At 32.2% G+C, this 20,140-nt stretch overlaps 2 protein-coding genes, 1 non-coding gene and 1 pseudogene across 4 annotated transcripts; 1 reads left to right on the top strand and 3 right to left on the bottom strand.

Annotated features, from left to right (window-relative positions):
• LOC109327355 (ubiquitin-60S ribosomal protein L40) lies at positions 311 to 2,834 on the top strand. The gene is made up of 5 exons (XM_019560466.1): positions 311 to 484; positions 571 to 657; positions 1,455 to 1,557; positions 2,445 to 2,511; positions 2,622 to 2,834. The coding sequence occupies exons 1-5, from the start codon at positions 382 to 384 to the stop codon at positions 2,646 to 2,648; spliced, it is 387 nt and encodes a 128-aa protein (XP_019416011.1). The 5' UTR covers positions 311 to 381; the 3' UTR covers positions 2,649 to 2,834.
• LOC109327363 (pyridoxal reductase, chloroplastic) lies at positions 3,772 to 7,838 on the bottom strand. Of its 2 annotated transcripts, XM_019560474.1 has the most exons (10): positions 7,795 to 7,838; positions 7,632 to 7,758; positions 7,300 to 7,528; positions 6,597 to 6,690; positions 6,352 to 6,475; positions 5,847 to 5,948; positions 5,348 to 5,499; positions 5,151 to 5,244; positions 4,132 to 4,313; positions 3,772 to 4,054 (listed from the first exon to the last, which is right to left on the bottom strand). In XM_019560474.1, the coding sequence occupies exons 2-10, from the start codon at positions 7,740 to 7,742 to the stop codon at positions 4,051 to 4,053; spliced, it is 1,092 nt and encodes a 363-aa protein (XP_019416019.1). In that variant the 5' UTR covers positions 7,743 to 7,758; positions 7,795 to 7,838; the 3' UTR covers positions 3,772 to 4,050. The 2 variants fall into 2 exon arrangements, with proteins under 2 accessions (XP_019416019.1, XP_019416018.1); XM_019560473.1 differs by lacking the exon at positions 7,795 to 7,838 and having other exon boundaries at positions 7,632 to 7,788.
• Positions 7,918 to 7,997, bottom strand: TRNAL-UAG. Its single transcript has one exon. It is a non-coding gene; the product is annotated as a tRNA-Leu (tRNA).
• LOC109327906 lies at positions 10,274 to 11,680 on the bottom strand (annotated as a pseudogene).

Here is a 20,140-nt window from a genome sequence, read left to right as displayed (position 1 = left end):
AGAGATGAAAAATATTGTTTTAAATTATCCCTATTTTCCATCATGTAAACTAATGTAGTCCTTTAAAAATAATTTGGAGCCACATGCAAGTAGTGTTTAGATATCAGGATGATAAAAAAGTCAAATATTTAATTTGTGGAATATACTTATTAAAAAGGAGCGACCTCGCACATTGAAAAGAGATATTAGTTTTTTATTGTAAGCGAAAAAAAAGAAAGAAAAAAAACCCTAATTCGAGTATAAGAATAAAATTAGCCGGGTTACCAAACGCACCGTGAAACACGCAAAAACCTAATCTAAAAATTTTCGACCCCATATATAATGAAGAATAAGCCCGAAACCCTAAAATTGGATTGAGAAGGGGGAGAGGAAGAAGAAAAGATGCAGATCTTCGTGAAAACCTTAACAGGGAAGACCATCACCCTGGAGGTGGAGTCAAGCGACACCATCGACAACGTTAAGGCTAAGATTCAAGACAAAGAAGGTATCTCTTATAGTGTTACCATTTTCTTCTTTTAACTGAAGAACAATAACGATTATTGATGCTGATTCTGTTTTCTGTTATTGTAGGAATTCCACCGGATCAGCAGAGGTTGATCTTCGCCGGGAAGCAACTCGAAGATGGACGCACTCTCGCTGATTATAATATCCAGAAAGGTTTGTTATTTTCTCACAAAATTGAATGAAATTAAATGTTCTTAATAACATATTAGTTGGGCATTTTAATTTTAAGTAGTAAGTGTCGTTTTTATGTCGTTACTATTCCTTTCGGTATGATTATAATTATGATGATGTTTGATCCATGTAGTTGAATATTATACATTATGATGATGTTCGATCCATGTAGTTGAACCATCGAGTGGGATTTAAGGCTTCGTTGTTGTTTGTCTTACATTTCATTTCCAATTTTTAAATTATGGCGTGTTAGTGTAGACATTGTAGTAGTATACGAGTGTCAAGGGTTTGTACATGTGTTTGATTTTTTTTTTTTGAAGAGTGAGAACTTGGAAGATTTATCGATGTGAGGTTTTAAAATAAGGTCTGAAACTGCATTGGAGTCTGGGGAGCATACATGTTTTTAGTGGTATCTGCATATGCATTGTGGCCAGCTGTATATGGTTTTAGTGGTATCTGCATATGCATACATGGTTTTGGTGATATCTGCATATGCATACATGGTTTTGGTGATATCTGCATTTGATGTGGCCAGCTGTATTGGCCACATCAAACAGGATGAAAGTGTCACTAAAACAGCAATTTTTTAAAACCTTCATAATTAAAGGCTGGATGTAATTAGTGTTGGAATATATAATGTTCAACTTTTTTCATGTTACTGTGTTTCGAGTACGTTTCTCCTGCTTGAATAGCATGCTGGTTGTTATATCCTGTAAGTTATGCTCAATGTTTATTATTTAGATTGGGAGCCTTATCGGATATGTTACTGTATTTTGCAGAGTCAACTTTGCATCTTGTTTTGAGGCTTCGTGGTGGCATTATTGAGCCATCTTTGATGGCATTGGCCAGGAAATACAATCAGGATAAGACAATCTGCCGCAAGTAAGTTTTGCACTTCTAGCTTTTTTGTTATTAGCTTTGGACCTCAATGTGGTGTCAGTAACATATGGTTTAGTATGGAAGTTGTGATCAAGAGTCTTCAATTTTTCATTAGAAGTTTTATATTGTTAATGTGTTCTACTGTTATGAGTGATGTGTTAAAGATGACTCATTCCAAAATCTCGATGTGCGTGAATTTAGACTATGAGCAGTAATGTCTTATATGAGATGGAAAGTATTTAGAAGCATCTAATGTACTATGTTTTGAATCATTGAAACAAAAAAGCATCATCTACAAATGCATTATTTATGAAATTTGCAGGTAGTGAGATTTTAAGAATACAATTTTCTTTTGAATCATATTGCAGTAAATGTTTCTAAACCTTTTAGCTTTTGATAGAATTTAGATAAATGAAATGTACTATGTTTTGAATCATTGAAACAAAAAAGCATCATCTACAAATGCATTATTTATGAAATTTGCAGGTAGTGAGATTTTAAGAATACAATTTTCTTTTGAATCATATTGCAGTAAATGTTTCTAAACCTTTTAGCTTTTGATAGAATATAGATAACATTTCATTTGAAATGAATTCTTTTCAAACATATAATATGTGAAGTATTTATCCTTGCCATGAACTTCTGTTAGTGTTGGAAGGTATTATCTGAATCTAATGTGGTGTTGTGATAGAAATTGCATTTTACAATCATAATTTCCTTGGCTGTGCATGTTGGAAGATAAACAGAGTCCACATGTCTGATAATGTAACTGTATATTATTCATGGCCAATGACTACCTGAAAAGTTACTATCACATTATTTTGTATATAATGTCAATTCACAACCATTGTTACATGAGCTTTGTGCTTGCTTGTCATTGTGTTTTGCAGGTGTTATGCACGTCTACACCCCCGTGCTGTCAACTGCAGGAAAAAGAAGTGTGGACACAGCAACCAGGTATAATATTGTTTGCTGTTTCTTTCTGTTACTTGTGTATCTTAATCTGCATCATATTATTTTTAGTTATTATCTTTTAGTCACTCTGGTGTTTATTATTGTAATTGCAGCTGAGGCCAAAGAAGAAGATCAAGTAGAATATTCTGATTGCAATATGGATTTGTGGATTTGCCAGATGTCTTCGTAATCCTGATAACTTTAGCCTCTTGCTCTGTTAAGATTTTTAGTAATAAGTTTGAGACGGATTGATATCAATTTTCATTTATTCAATGTTAAGACATAAATTTGTTGCTTTTTTATGATAGTGTCGTCCTTTTTGTTTTCTTGTGTTTTCACCCTATGGAGAAAGTTTCTACGATGCTCACTTTCATATGATGAGATTTTTATGCTCACTCCTCACTGTTCAAGACTGAGTAGTCACAAACCCCAAACCTTCATGCTCACCTGCAAACTGCAGCATTATCGAACTTATAATTTCTCTATTGTGTACATAAAATGCACTCTTTTTTAAATAAAATGAATGGGAGGGAAAATGGGAGTCAGTCTGATAGAAGCAGGATTGGGATTGGAGAAGTGGGCCTGGAAGTTGACAATAGTAAGCCCAAGATTTGGAGGGTCTATGAAAGGAGACGTGTGAAAAGAATGAATGGGACTGAGCTCGCAAAAGACAAAGAAGGGAAATGTCTATGGATATGTCAAACATCACCTTGACAGAAGTGTTGAATGCATTACAGACATAAGAACAAAGGACACTTATGCGACAAGAAGGATTAGTGAAGAGTGCTTTCCAAACCAAATTACAAAACAACAATGGTTGGAATGACAAAAGGAGGCAAAATAACAACTACAAAACTGTGCAAACAACCATATAATAATCAAAGTAACAACAATGAAGTCTTTCCAACTTGTTCCTCACATGGAAAAAATATGCAAGTTTCAACAACAACATACATGGAGAAGTTAAGGTTGCTAATGATCAACCAGAAGAATAACTGTTCGCTATATCATGCTTTGACGCTAACAGTTCTACAAAAAGTTGGCTCATTGATAGTGGCTATACAAACCACATGACACTTATGATCGAGAGCTCTTCAAAGAGCTTGATAAAACTGCTATTTTGAAACAAAAGGCAAAAGAACAGTTGAAATTAAAAAGTTACACATGATTGAAATTAATTCATGATGTTTTATATGTTCCTGAAATTAATGAAAATTTGTGAAGTGTTCCTTAGTTGATGGAGTAAGGCTATAAAGTTTTGTTTGAAGACAAAAACTGCATGATTAATGATTCAGAAGGCAAAGAGGTGTTCAAAGTTCAAATGAAAGGCAAAAGTTTTGTCTTAGATTTGATTAAAGATAAGCAAGTTGCAGTGAACAAGGAAGACACAGAAACAATTGCTTTTAGATTGATCTGTCGCTCGTTTGTCTTCTGGACAAGTAATATCCATATGCTCTCTTTGTTAATCTTTCACGGCACCAGATGCTAGAAAGTGTCTAGCCTTGAGTCAGTTAAAAACATTCAGTGGCATCGCCATAGATGTTATCTGTTATGAAAGCCAAACCATGTCAAACACTGATATTACTATGTTTTGCTTTTTAACATTGCATGTAATATGTATACCTGGTTTGGAAAATGTTCTGGATCATCCTACCAGGTGATTCCTGTGCCGCATATTCCAACTGAAGCAACTCATCTGAGGATAAGCGCCAACCAAGAGCACCCAAATTTTCCTTTGCTTGTTTCACTGACTTAACTCCCGGAATGGGAACTGTTCCTTTGCATATGCACCAATTTATGGCAACCTGACACCATCAATTAAAGAACTTAATTAGATGACAACCACGTGTGTTGGTTGGTAGCTGCATAAAGGGGACTTTGAATAACTTTTTCCAAAAAAGTTGCTTAGGGGAACACCGTATTTATGACATAAAAATGTCATTAAAACTTGCTTTCTTTGGTGGTTGATCCTAATAATGAAGGAATAATGGATCTGATACTGTTGTGGATAAGATAAAGGATATTCCATAGTGATTTCCCTTCTTCCGATATCTATTGTGTATGAATAGTGTATAATATCACAGCATCCTTTTTGTTGGTGTTACTATATCACATTGAATAATCTGTTATGCACAAGCCACATGCTACTTCTACAACATGACCTTGGTTTTCTGTTATGGTGTACAAGAAAGAATGATGAAGAGAACTGCAAAATTGGATAAAAAATGTTATCCAGAAAGAGGGCAAACTGAAGGGCCTAGCTTTGCCAATGTGGATGATCCAAAACAAAACTATATATTTTGGTGGTTGATATGCTTCCAACTTCCAAGGAAATGTGAGGAAATAAAATCTTTAAATAAGGAGAGAGATGTGATTTATATTTACATATATATAGATATATATGTGTGTGTGCATTTCTTTTTCAGATGTAACCTTACAGTAGTGGCAAAGACATGTAATTGTCTTTCATAGAACCCCTATTAAACTTCAGTTACTGATCCTGCAGTGTATATCTTATTAGTTAGGGACATACAGGCAAGAAATATATTATAACCTTAGACTGAGATTCTATTTGTGACCATCTAACTAACAGTTGCAAAACAGCAATAAGAAATTACTAGCATATACAGGGAAAAGATTACTTGTGACATGGTTTTGCGCCTTTTATTTGCAATGCCTCTCAGGGAATTCAATAAAGGATCCAGTCCTGGAAGTATTTGTTTAAATAGCAAGGCCCTATGAAATGCAATCAATAACAAAGGTACCATGAGAAAATGAGGTAATAACAAAGTTAATCACTACATAATGTTTTAAAATATTTGCTTAATTATCAACACACCTTGGCCCAGTTGGAAGTTTGGATTGTGAGTATTTCCCAGTAAGCATTCCAAGTCCTAGGGGACTATAAGCAATCAAACGGATACCCAGAGAATCACATATATTCTTGATCTCTAATTGATCTTTCCCTATGCTTAGCAAAGAAAATTGCACCTGAAATGTTGAAATCATAAACAAGATTAATAAGACTAATAGCGGGGTATGATTCTAATTGCTGGTTGCTGCATACTACTTTTGAGTTATTCATGATACTCATGTGCATTAGAATGATATATCTTTCAAATGGTGTGATAATAGGACACTATTCTACCAAACAAAGCCTAAGGGTTTGTTTCTGAGTTGGATTTTGGAGGGAGAGAAGGGAAATGGGAAGCATTAGAGTAATCTCACAAGTATATTTCATGGCTCTCAAGCCTTCCCTTTCCCTCTATTCCCCTGCAAAACTCAACTCGTAAACAATCCTAAATGTTGAATTTTTGTAATTATGCATAACTTTATACCTGGGCTGAGCATAAGGGGACTCCTCTCTCTTTCAAGTAATCATGTATCTTCAAAAGCTGCTTTGGTCCATAATTGCTTACTCCAACAGCTTTAACTAAACCCTAAGTGGCAACATAAATATGAGAACGGAAAGTTTGATCACTGAACAAATCAAAACAATTTTTATCTCTAGAAATAACCATTGAACTCAATGTCTAGATATGCTTATTTGAAACTGAAGTAGAAGAAATGGAGAATGAAAATCCATGCAAGTGAATAAATTATCAAAAACTTTCCTGAGGGACTTCTCATCCAGATTCAGTACTTTAAAGTCAGATTCCAGTGGCTTTCCCTGAGGTGTTTATACTTTATACTACTCATGTTGCGTTGCGAACTTCAATTGCCGTGTTTCGATAGCAGAACACGATTATAACGCTCGAGGTAAGACTTCCAAGAATGGTTCACTCAACTTTTTAAGTATATACATACCAGACAATCATAAAATTAAACATGAATTATTGTAACCTTCTCATACATTGCCACTAAACCATCCCAAAGAGCTAATTCCTGGAAAGGAGCATAATTTGCAGTTGACCAATGTAGTTGTCCGATCCCGATTTGCTCAATCTGCATCCTATCTAGTGATGCCCTGAAAAATCATTTCATTCAAAGACATAAATCAATCTAACATTTGTTATGGGAAATATATTAATTCAGTGCTATCATTCAGGCCGAATAGGAACATATAAGGGACAACACAAAAGTAATACCTGCAGGCTTTCACAAACTGCTGAGGTGTAAGGCGCCATGGATATGCTGCAAACTTTGTAGCAATTACTATGTCACGCTGGTTCCCCTTTTGCTCTGAGCAAGTAAATATGAAATTTGGTGAGCATGTGACAATCTAAGAATTCGTTACAAAATAAATGATATTGTTTTCACATTAAGGCATGTATGAGGAAGCTCTTATGCTAGTTTGGAGGGTAATGAAAGGAAAAATAAAACTTTAGAGTCATGTCACAAATATATTTCATTGCTCTCGACCCTTCCCCTCTAAAAATCAACTCAAAAACAGACAATAAGCAGGTGCTTGGAAGAGGTTATCGAGAGCTTATTTGGGCTTATGATAGTGGCTTATGAAAAAGGTATATGGCCTTTTTTTAAGCTACTTTAGCGTACTTCAATAAACTTACCAAACACAGTCTTACATCTGCTAAATTGTGATAATTAAAAACCTCCTTGTGAGCCCAACTTCTAAAATAAGGCTGGTGAGTGAAATTAAGACTAAAACTTCAAGGGAAACTCCCTTGATTAAACTATCATATCTTAATTTTGATTCACTGAAATTCCTATCATGTAACAAAGTGTTTGTCACATAACTTAATGAATTAAGCTTACAAAGTTACACCTGTACCACAATCTACTACACCTAGCAGATACAAATAAATAGAAATGAGAAAAGGGTTGATGAACCTTGAAAATCTTTAATGAACTTTCCCAAAAGCTTCTCACTTTGACCATTAAACCTTCCTGTTCCATAAGAATCAGCAGTATCAAAGAGATTAACACCATTATCCAAAGCCATGTTAAAAACTTGTTGAAGCTCATCATCCATGGATTCCTGATACCCCCAAAGAAGTTGATTCCCCCATGCCCATGTTCCAAACCCCATTGGAGATACAGTTAAAGGACCCATCTTTACCTGCCAAAATAACCATTGAAGCTCACTACTCAGTAATCCATAACACATTGAAAAGTGAAAAGGAAATGTAATAGTAGTTGAAAGGAGAAGTGGACCCCATCACCTTTTGAGATTGCCAGAAGGAAGAGAGATTGAGAGAGTTGAATAGAGAAGATGGGATTGAAAAAGGGTTAATGTTTGAAGGGACAAGAGTGCAGTAAGAAGAGAGTGCCATTGTTAATGATGAAAACTCAAGATTAGTGTTTGGTTGGTTTGTTACTTAGTTAGTTTCAAGTTTGAAGACAGTTTTGTTTGTTTGATGTGTTGTAAGTTTATGTGGTAACCATTGAATCTTCGACCTTGTTATGGATCACTTCACTTTTCTCTGTTAAAAAAATAAAAAATAAAAATGACAGCTGTGGGATTTGAACCCACGCCCTTTCGGACCAGAGCCTAAATCTGGCGCCTTAGACCACTCGGCCAAACTGTCTTGTTGTTAACACGTCTGTAATGTACTTTAGATATTTTAAATATTAAATGACATATCTATACATAAAAGCTATGAAGCACGAATTCGTCAAACACCCTCACGTGTCGGTGTCCGACACGTATCCGACATGGATACGCTTAGATTTGCGAAGGATACATATTTATAGAGTATCCAAAAATTAAAAAAATAAAATAAAATAAATAAATATTAAGATAGGTATCCGATTCATTTTCAATAAAATATAGGATATATGGATTCGTTTTTAGTAAAATATATGATATATAGATTCATTTCCAATAAAACAGGATAAGATAGATTCGTTTTTATTAAAATAGGATAAGATATATTTGTTATGGAGGATAATGATTTTAGGATAGATTTGTTTTCATTAAAATAAGATATAATAGATTTGTTATGGAGGGTAATGATTTTAAATTTCCATTATATTTTTTACTTTGGATATTTTGATTTACACTTATAATTTTATCATATTTTATGTGTTTTTATTATTTTATACGCGTATCCTTGAACATATCGTATCCTGTATTTTGGAAAAAATACGTGTCGACATATCAGATACGTATCCAATCCGACACACATATCAGTATCCGTGCTTCATAGCATAAAAGTACTACTTACTGATACATTTGATATAGAAAGTTTTATATTTTTCAGCAAACAACTATTTTATTCTCTCATAAATTTTGTGTTGGTATTGATTTCCAGAAAATTAGAAAATTCATATTGGTCTTAAAGACCTTAAATGTTATGTGAGCCAAATTGGTTATTCTAAATATTTTTTATGACTAATTTTTCAAATATTTTAATTTCGACTTATATTTGCAATTGGTTAGTTTAAACTTTTATCTTTAAGAGACCAAATTGTTAGATTTATAAAAAGTCGGAAGTGGATATCAAGGTTACTTGAGAGTTATAGAGAAATGGTTTGGAGTGAATCGTGGATAAGAAAATCTAAACACAGACATAAACATATATTAGTTTGGTGGAAATCAATTACCAGTATTTGATATTGTTACAACAGGAAGCCTTCAAATAGTGCTTTATGCTTGAATAGTGAGATTTTATTTTCCAGAACTAGACTAGACTGGAGCAATTTCCTCTAATTGGATGTATCAAATGAAAACTTGGTAGATTGAGTTGAGATTCTGGTTAGTGAATAATAACGTTTCTAGTTATGAGACTAATTATTGAGTTAAGATTGTGGTTAAACTATTCCTATATATTTACATTTTAATAAAATTTCAACTTAATAAACCCAATGTTTTCTTTTGTTGAAGTTTATACTCTTGTATGAGAGTTATAAAGATTGAGTTTGATGGCTTCAAAGTCATGCATAAAGCTCACAACAAAGATCAAATGTGAGTACTTGTGGTTGGCATACATCTCAAACTTCATTCCAACCAAAAAGCTATAATTAGGGGTGTATATCTTCTTTCCTAAAAATGTGTATCACTTCATGTATTATAATACTAAATTTTTAAAATTTTAATTTAAACATATTTTTTAGACCAATCATAACACATGACACATTGAGTGACACACAATATCAGATGTGAACCCTATAATTAGTAATGTTGGGCTAAACGTGATTCTGATGCCTCCAACATAAAACCAAACAAGTAGTGGTTCACTAACTTCATCCAGGTTGATTAATTATCAGGTGTATGATAATGTTTTGGTTATTGGTGTGTGGATGAAAGATGACAAAATATGGTGTTTTACTTAATTTATGTTTTCCTTGGTTCCAAATCTTTTAATGGAGTTATACTCTTATGCCAATATTTTCCTGAGGAAATGAAGGCTACAAATTATGTTTAAGGGCTTAAAAAAGTAGTCCTGTCAGAGTAGCTATCAAAAGAAAATCAAATGAACTGAAACAATTCCTTTTCTTTACTTGTATATCTGCCATATTTTCAGCTTAAGAATGATGCGTGTACAACTTTTTGAGCACTTTATTTATCATATGATAGATTTCCCTATACTGAAATAGTACTATTAAACAAAGTTGATTTTCAGCTACATTTTTCTGTGCACACAAAATGGAAATGGGTCTTTAAGATCAGGGAAGAAATTGACAAATTCACTGCTTCAATAAGTCAGGTCCTACTATACTTATGTATCCTATTCAATGTCCTAATGACCATACATGTTAATAACATAAGAAGAAATGCTAAATCAAGAATAGATAGAGGTCTTAGATTTAAATAAACCCCTTGTAACCCAATCATAGAAAGGGAAAAATAAAATAAAAAACACAGATTGGAGAGACATGAACACAAGCATGGAACATTCTTTCTTGTTCCAAATCTTTGAAGAATTGAATTAAGGCTATCATATATCTCTCTATCAAATCAAGCTTACAAAACACATCTCTGACATAAGTTTCATAATCCTGCTTTGTCTGGCATATTGTGCATGAATTTCTGGTGGAAAGGTGAAATGCATAGAGATCGAAAAGAATACCAAAGCAAAAACACTTCGCTAGGCCAATACGGACACTGAGAGACGGAATTGCACAAAATCCAACCGGTTTTTGTTCCTTTTAGACTGAAACACCAAACATGCAAGCAGCATAGAGTGTGGTATTATTGATTCACTTTTCAAGTCCAGAAATCTAACCATTGTGAACTGCTACATGACTGGTTTAAGATACCACTTGGATCCACATTGTACCATTTTTCAAGTAATGCCAAATTTGGAATCTCTTCATACTCATCCATTCTTAGAACTTGGTGTTGTAATTGTCCTCTTTCCTCAGATTTTTCACTCTTGCTCTTATCATTTTGATCATTTGAACAATGCATGGCTTCTCTGTCTTCCAAACCCTCATTTGAAAAGCTTGGTTTTACTTCAACTCTCCAACTATTGTATCCACTGCCAGAACCATCATCTTCTGTGCTATTTTCCTTTCCAACCTTCACTTCATGAGATGTCTCCATCAAATCACTTAGCTTCTGCAACTGTTTGTAAAAACAAATAACACATCCAGTTTTGCTATTCATACTGATAATACAAATTATTTACTTGTTATTTGCACATGTTGATCAACAACTTTATAAAAATAGTGTATAAAATTTGGTGTACAATTTTGTTATTTTTTTGTAATACCATCAAAGCTAGAAACTGCATATACTTTGTTGAGTATATATACTTCATGATTTTAAATTGTAGTTGTGATAGCGAACTCGGTTATATCGTATGCAGGAAAATACGACAGATGTAATTCACACCGGAAATTTTACCTCTAATTGTAAAGATTCCTTCTCATTCTTTAGAGACTCAAATCTAGATGCTAAGTTATCATACTCATCTTGAGTTTTCTATACTCTTGCTCCATATTTTTTGATTTCCACCTAGCCCTTCTGTTCTGAAACCATATAGCAACTTGGCGATGCTGCAAACCAAGATCTTTTGCTACTTGCAACTTCTTCCATGGCTCAAGCTTTGACTCTGACTCAAATACGCATTCAAGTGATCTTATTTGTTCATCACTGAACCTCTTCTTATTGTTCTCTATCTTGTTCTTCTTTTTCTTCCTTGGATTTTGATGCATTGGCTATGAGCAATAAGAGAAGCTTTCAACATTTTCTCCTTTTGGTAATGCTTGAATATACTTATCTCCTTCCATCAAATATGGCTAGTACAAAACTGAGGAATTTAAAGTCTTGTACCTGAATTTGGATACACAATTTGTTTGCTACAAAGTTCTGCTTAGGGCAATTAGCATCATAATATATAGGTGGCATGAAGGGAAAATAATCTAAGAGATAAGTTTTTGTTTTTGCAATTATACTGAAGGATACAAGTGTCGTATAACTATATTTAAACGATAAAAGTGTCACATATTCTTATGTTTTTTCATGTTTTTGTGATGTACTTGTCTCTCTAGTACTAGAAAGTAGGGCTGAAAACGAGCCGAACCGAGTCGAACCAGAGTTCAGCTCGATAAGGATAGGTTCGGTTTGAAACTCGACTCGAGTTCGATACGAGTTATTTTTTTAGCTCGAGTTCGATTCGGTTAAAGTTCGCGAACTGTTCGGCTTAGTTCAATTGGTTCATTTGGACAACTTAAATAGTTAATTAAATTTTTTAAAAACTACTTCAAATTTTTTTATACATATAAATATAACCATATTTATATATATAATAACAATAAATATAAAAAATAATGTATGAGTCATAATAAACATAAAAATTAGTTTATATATATATATATATATACATATATATATCGAGCTAGCTCATGAACCTAATGAGTCGAACTGTATCCAACTCGAGTTTGGTTCGTTAATTTAACAAGCTCAATTTCCAGCTCAAGTTTGGCTCATTTGGTTCATGAACCAAGTTTATCGAGCTAAATAATGAATCAAATTTCGAACGAATACCAAGTTGGTTCGGTTCATTGTGAGCCATACGAGAAAGTATTCTAACTCAACTTAATATCTTAAAAACATTTATGTCAAGTTATTAGGACTTGTAATGGAAGTATGATAATGACCTATGGTATTAGGTACCTTGGATAGTTTACTTGTGTTTGATCTCTATAGGCCCCTTTACTAATTTGTTTGTAGAAGGAACTCTCTACTTGTCAGTTGTCACCCACATAAGCACACGTCTCTGATCCTCTTTTATAAGTCTGAAGGTAAAATCTTCTACCTCTAGACTCTAGAGTGACGAATACACTAACTATTGATTAGAAATATTATATGCCTCTTTGTTAACCAATATAATATAATGTTAAGTAGTTATCTGTATATTTCAATATAAACAAAGAAATAAAAGTATCAACATATTGATTCCCTTAACAGGGATAAAAAATATATTTTCCTTAATTAAAATATACTTAACCAACAAACCTTTTTTTACCTAAAGAACTACGTAAGTCTTGATTTCCTTAATAGGGATATGTAGGACAAAAATCAATCTTGTCAGACACAATAATAAAAATAAATAAATTTGTTCCTTTTAATAATTAATTAATTAACTAGATAATTTAATAATAAAAATAATAATAATAAAGTCATATATTTTAGTGAAGGATATCGCCTAAGGCGGGCGGGTATGGTGCTAATACCTTCCATGCCTTGTAACCGACTTCCGAACCTCGATATCAAAAATCCAAAAGCCCAAGATAATTGGGCTTAAAATATTTTTCTATAGTTTTAACTATAAAATATAGTAGCGACTCTAAAGAAAGTCGTGCAACTGAAAATCGGGACGCGACAACTAACGACTTTGTTGAGAATTTTTTTGAGAAAGTCCAACCCATAATCAATAAAATGTTTGACTGTTTGTTTATTTTTTTGTATTTGGTTAATTAGTTAATTTTCAACAACATGAATTACATGCTTAATTATTAATTGTATGTTATTAATATGAATTGCATACTTAATTATTAATTATATGTTATATATATGAATTGCATACTAAATTAATAATTATATATTGTATGAATGAATTATATGTTATAAATATTAAGTGCACATTTTATGTATGTATTGTTTTTGTTATTGGGTGATATATCATGTACACATTTTAGGCACACATATGCCTTATACTTGAGTATTAGTGATACTTTTTTGAATAGAAGAGCCACTAACCTCACTGGTCGCGGTCTTTGCCACTTTTAAGTGTTGGTAATATGAACCACTCATATTGTTATCTCTTATTATGAGTTAGCCGCTCGAGCTAATTTACTGTTTCTAACATCGTAATATTTGAGTTTCTCTATTGGAGAGAATTGCAATATGGCCCCTTATAGGGAGTCTTGAACTTGCCAATGACATCCATTGTATGTTAGAACTCTATCCTAGGATGTTGTACTTGTTGTGAATCTTGTGATTTGTATATGTTTGTATTATAGTATATTGTTTGGAATTTTGTCATGTAAAACAAAAATCATGTAAACCAAAAATCATGTAAAATATCACATCCTTGAAGAGAATTCCTATTCCTCTAACAATGAGATTATCATAAAAATAAATATGTCAATTTATTTTGGCCCTAAGCTAGTCTGAACGATAAAAATAAAAGAAATATAATTAATATATATATATATATATATATGGGAATAATGTATCTCCTGGTGTGAGGAGATAACTCTCCTCATTAAACCTGTTAGATAATAACATGTGTCCCTCTTTTTAATTCTTCTTTTTTTATTTCTAATTTTTTATATAGTTTTTTTGAACATTAATCTTCTTCCCCACTAGAAAAAAATGCAACTCCATTTCTCCTTTATTTCACCTTTCCTTCATTCCTCATTCCTGCATAATCAATTGATGACTCACAATCAAAATCTTCACACTCTTCCTTCTTTTTATTAAATAAGGTATTATTGTTACTCTTATTCTTCTCCCACCAGAAACAAGGGTTTCTATAAATCTTATTCCTTCCTTAAAATAGGAACTATTGAATGCTATAGCAACTTAGGCTAAATGATTGCATCAAAAATGGCTTAATTAGATCCAATATTGAAGCTGAAGGTGACTAATCTAGTTCAGCATGTGGAAATAAAAGGCGAGGCTTTAATGGGTAATATTGAGAAATGAAGGAGAGTGTGAGAAGTGATGAATGAATGAGAAGAGAATGTGTGTTTTTATTCTAGGAGGGAAGAGGATTAATGTTCATAAAAAAAATAGAATATAAAAAAAATGAGAAATAAACTAAAAAGTAATAAAACGAGGGACACGTGTCAATATCTATCTGGTTTATGGGGGTGCGTTATCTCTTATACTTGAGTATTAGTGATACTTTTTTGAATAGAAGAGCCACTAACCTCACTGGTCGCGGTCTTTGCCACTTTTAAGTGTTGGTAATATGAACCACTCATATTGTTATCTCTTATTATGAGTTAGCCGCTCGAGCTAATTTACTGTTTCTAACATCGTAATATTTGAGTTTCTCTATTGGAGAGAATTGCAATATGGCCCCTTATAGGGAGTCTTGAACTTGCCAATGACATCCATTGTATGTTAGAACTCTATCCTAGGATGTTGTACTTGTTGTGAATCTTGTGATTTGTATATGTTTGTATTATAGTATATTGTTTGGAATTTTGTCATGTAAAACAAAAATCATGTAAACCAAAAATCATGTAAAATATCACATCCTTGAAGAGAATTCCTATTCCTCTAACAATGAGATTATCATAAAAATAAATATGTCAATTTATTTTGGCCCTAAGCTAGTCTGAACGATAAAAATAAAAGAAATATAATTAATATATATATATATATATATATGGGAATAATGTATCTCCTGGTGTGAGGAGATAACTCTCCTCATTAAACCTGTTAGATAATAACATGTGTCCCTCTTTTTAATTCTTCTTTTTTTATTTCTAATTTTTTATAGTATGCATTCAAAAATAAAAATCTTTATTAGTTGACTTATGCAATCAAAAATAAAAATATTTATTAGTTGACTTATGCATTCATTCATGCATTCAAAAATAAATTTTTTATTGATTGACTTATACGTATATTCATACATACATAGATATATAAAAATTCATCGTCCACTACTTATGATGCATTTATTCATTCATCATAAATACATACATTAAAAAAAACATATCATTCAAAAAAATCATTTCATCCATGCATACGCTAACTCAAAAAAAAACTATCATTCAAATAATTCATTCATGCATGCATATAAGAATAATACATTACTCATACATTCTTTTAATTAGCTATCCATATATGCATTTTTAAGAAAAAGAAAAACAAAAAATACATCATTCAAACATTCTCTTATTTATTCACATATTCATTCATTCACTTATGCAAAAAAAATCATGCATTCGTCATTCATGTAAAAAACACATATAACTCAAACATTTATTCCTTCATTGATTCATTCCATTACTCATTCACACATTCAAAATAAAAAAGAAAAATACATCATTTAAACACTCATTGAATTATGTATTCATATATTCATTAAAATAGTACATTATTGACACATTCATTCATTCATGAAATCAAAAAGAAAAAAAATCATCCATTCATTCAATCATACATTTAAAAAATAAAAAAATCGACTGACTTATTCATTCGTTCATCATATTAAAAAAATATCTTCATTAAGTGGCTTATGCATTTATTCATTCATTCAATTATTCATGTATACATTATTCATACACTCTTCTACTTATTTATTAATTAATTCATGCATACATGCATTTTAAAATAAATAAACAAATAAATATACATTCATTCATACATTTATTTAAGAAAATAAAAATACAATAACCATACATTCATCTACATTTTATTCATTCATTCTAAAAAATTCATTCATGTAAAAAGTAATCATTTATTGACTTAGACATTCATTCATACATAAAAAATATTAAGCTTTCATTCACTCATGTATACATGCAATTTAAAAAATAAACACATTACTCATACATACATTCATAAAAAAATAAACATAAATCATTCAAAATATTCTATTTCACACATTACCATATCATACATTTTAATTTCATTGCATTCATTGTCGCAAACCTTCTCATCTCATCATAAAAAGAAAAAAACAAATTCATACATCTTCACATAGTCTTCATGCATTCAAAGTCATATACATCATAAATTACATTTTCTAAGAGTCTCATGCACTAAAAAAAAGAAAATTACGTGCATTTCGTAGTTGTATCCCATGTGTTTTCATGCAAATTTTCATTCTCACATCATTCATAAATCCCAAATAAATCAAATGCATCCTCGTATGCACGTCATGCATTTTAAGGTAGTATGAGCTCAAAGTTGGCATACTTGCATTCCATGCATCATTTCGAGTTATATGTTGCGTAGTTGTATGAGCTCACTTCATGCATATCATGCATCAATAAGAAATCATTTTTCTGCATGCATTTCATGATCTCATTACTAAGGACACCCATAAATTGAAGATTTGTTTTAATAATAATACTGTTAGACTCGACTAAAAACAATCAATATTGAAACAGAAGACATTCAAGAAGATAGAGAACTCCGAGTTTGTAGTTGATTCCATACTCGATTGCGCATTGTCTTCAAACCCAACTAAATTGGAGACCAAATTGAAAAATTCTCCTCACTTGAGGACCCCGACCAAAGTTAAACCACTCATACATTCACTCAGGTTTCATGGATAAAGATTCATTTTCTAATGCGCATATTTTAATAAGCATATACTAGTGCGTTGATCATGCAAATTTCACCATAGGATACCTCACCATACTAACTCCACTCACCATATTTATCCAAAGAACACATAACCAAATAAAATTAATCTATGCATTACTATGAGATATTTAATTCAAAATAAAATAAAATGGAGAATGATGCAAATATAAAACCAAAAAATGATGTACATCTTATGGCAAATTTCTCTGATGACACAAGGAATTTTTGTAATTCCTAAACACCATGGAGATATCCCTAGTCACCTCATTTGAGCCCATACATCATGAAATGAGATAATTTTTGAATAACCCTCAATATGTCAATAACCCGGGGAGGGTAACCTTTCAATCGTTTTCCTTGACATTCAATTATTAAAAGAAAAAATATTATTCCACGTCAATCATGTGACTAAAGGATAAGAGAATACAAAGAATGTTCATTACTTAAAGTAGAAAAAACAAAGAAAAAAAAGCCGGTTGAGAATCATCAATTAATATCTCAGGCAAAAATTAGGGCAGACTAAAGTGCAAAATGAATAACCACAAAAGGAACCATTCATGAAAAAAATTATCACCCTAATCTTAGGCCACTCTTATCAATCCAGAAAAATCTCTAGATAGTTGAATGTCATGCTAGAAAACCGTTGAAAATAGGATAAAGAAGAAATGTGAAAGATGGATATGGGAAACACAAGTTTTGAGCCTTATATCTTTTTTCTTGAAAAGACTTAGCCTAGCCACGATACAAGCTTAAAAAGACATTGCCGAAGACTTATTCGCTTAAGATGCGCATCATGACAAAAAACGCTGACTCCACTAAGCTCATAAAATTTTGATTAAAATATCTGATCTTTAATAAATAAGTTAAAATTTATTTTCTCACTATTATCATAACTTCACCATCACTCATAAGCCAAACACAAACTAAATTCTATCATAACCACCACCACATCTACATTAGCCAAACCCAAATTGAATTCTATCATCATCATCATCATCATCACCATATCTACCCAAGCCAAAATTCAAATTAATTTTTACCATCACTACCACATCACCACTCATAGCCCAAACCCTTACCAAAATTTGCATGATCATTGTTTGAGAAAAAAGTTATGCGTGAAAAAAGGAGAACACTAAAAGCAAATGAAAATTGAAGGCCTATCAAACTAGGGCAGATTTTGAGAAGATTCATCCATACCGTCCAAGTTCACCAAATCAACTTGAATAGAAGAATGACTCGAATTATCTCACACTGGGCAATGGAAAGTCACAAGAAGTCCAAACTCAGGCAGTTTTTGGAATTGATCTCGTTTTGTTGTGAAAATTTATAAAAAACTTAAAACTGGGGCAGTTGGGAAGTGACTTTTTATGACTGAATAAATTGACTCAATCGCAAAAAGCCAAAATCCCTCAAATAAAAAGGAGAAGGATCTTAAGTTATCGTCTTGAAGGACAACTTCAACAATGAATCATACATATCTCCTACTTCCTATTAATTCAAGTCGCCACATTAGGGGAGTTCACAAAAACAAAACAAAAAAAAGTAAGAAAAAAAGTGCTAGGTTGAAAACCCACGTTGGCAACCTAGGAAAAAGAGAGTGGTCCTAAGTCGAAAACTTGCAAGGGCGACTTTGGATCATAATAAAATGAGAGAATTTCCGACAGATGCCTACATAAGGTATTCTAGGCAAAAATTAGGGAAAATTAAATGAACACCCTCAAAGTGAAGGCTTAATACTATTCATCCTCAATCACCCAAACTGAAGCAAATTTATGAGCAATACCACCTAGATGAAGACATGAGTTCAAAATAAGGACACTGAGGCAATGTTATTGTCACAAGAAAACTAACACTATGGAATTCCCCAGCTAGTCTACATTGGGATAGTATGACTGGGTTTAGTCATTGTCCTCAATATTATACTGGAGCAATTTTACGGATCACCTTAAAAAAAGTGTCTTCAAGTAAACTAGGTCAAATTTTGATGGGTGAAAATTTATGGTGCCACTCCATAGAAAACAACAAGGGTTGCTTCAGTCGAGTCTACAAAAGTTTATGAGTTTCATCCAACAAATATAAAAATAAACCATGAGTGATACCTTAGAACATTGGTGCATAGGTCTTACCCTTCTTTCCATTATATTCAAACAAAACATATACTATTCATATCATACATGGCATATATATATATATATATATATATATATATATATATATATTACAACATAACTATATCTAGCAATACATAATCACATTCATACATTAATCATTATAGCGCAAACAAATAAACAAACATTGCTTAATCATACATTGCACATGCATCTTCACATTATTCTTCCAATAAACATAAACAAATAAATAAACATTGAGTTGCATATAACAAAGCATTAAAACATGCATCTTCACATTATTCTTCCAATAAACACAAACAAACAAATAAACATTGCATTGCATATAATGAAACATTCAAACATGCATCTCGACATTATTCTTCTAATAAGCACAAGCAAACAAACAAAACATTGCATAATCAAATATTCAAACATGCATCTCTACATTATTCTTCCAATAAGCACAACCAAATAAACAAAACATTGCATAATCGTTCATTGCATATAACCAAACATTCAAACATGCATCTCTATATTATAAGCACAATCAAACAGACAAAACATTGCATAACGCATAACCATGCATTCTAACATGCATTTCTACTTCATGTTTACATAACTAATTGGTGCAGGACCATCCCATTCCACAAGTGATTTTTCTAGACACACCAAACTCTTCTTTAAGGCAACATGAGTGTCTTAGCAAATCCCTGAATCATTTTTACAGCACATGTGCTTCGGCAAATCCCTGATTCCTTATGGCAGCATGAATGCCTCAACAAATTCCTAATTTCTTATGGCAGCAAGGGTGCCTCAGCAAATCCCCGATTCC

This window comes from Lupinus angustifolius, chromosome LG15, assembly GCF_001865875.1.
Source record: "Lupinus angustifolius cultivar Tanjil chromosome LG15, LupAngTanjil_v1.0, whole genome shotgun sequence".
NCBI classification, from domain to species: Eukaryota; Viridiplantae; Streptophyta; class Magnoliopsida; order Fabales; family Fabaceae; genus Lupinus; species Lupinus angustifolius.
Note: the sequence above shows the minus strand (reverse complement) of the source record. Positions and strands in the feature narration are given on the sequence as shown.

Coding starts and splice junctions, on each gene's coding strand:
- LOC109327355 (XM_019560466.1), top strand. CDS start 382: ATGCAGATCTTCGTGAAAACCTTAACAGGGAAGACCATCACCCTGGAG. Junction 658..1,454: donor TGATTATAATATCCAGAAAG/GTTTGTTATTTT, acceptor TGTATTTTGCAG/AGTCAACTTTGCATCTTGTT. Junction 1,558..2,444: donor GATAAGACAATCTGCCGCAA/GTAAGTTTTGCA, acceptor TGTGTTTTGCAG/GTGTTATGCACGTCTACACC.
- LOC109327363 (XM_019560474.1), bottom strand. CDS start 7,742: ATGGCACTCTCTTCTTACTGCACTCTTGTCCCTTCAAACATTAACCCT. Junction 5,949..6,351: donor TAGTGGCAATGTATGAGAAG/GTTACAATAATT, acceptor GTTGCCACTTAG/GGTTTAGTTAAAGCTGTTGG. Junction 5,245..5,347: donor AAACTTCCAACTGGGCCAAG/GTGTGTTGATAA, acceptor TGCATTTCATAG/GGCCTTGCTATTTAAACAAA.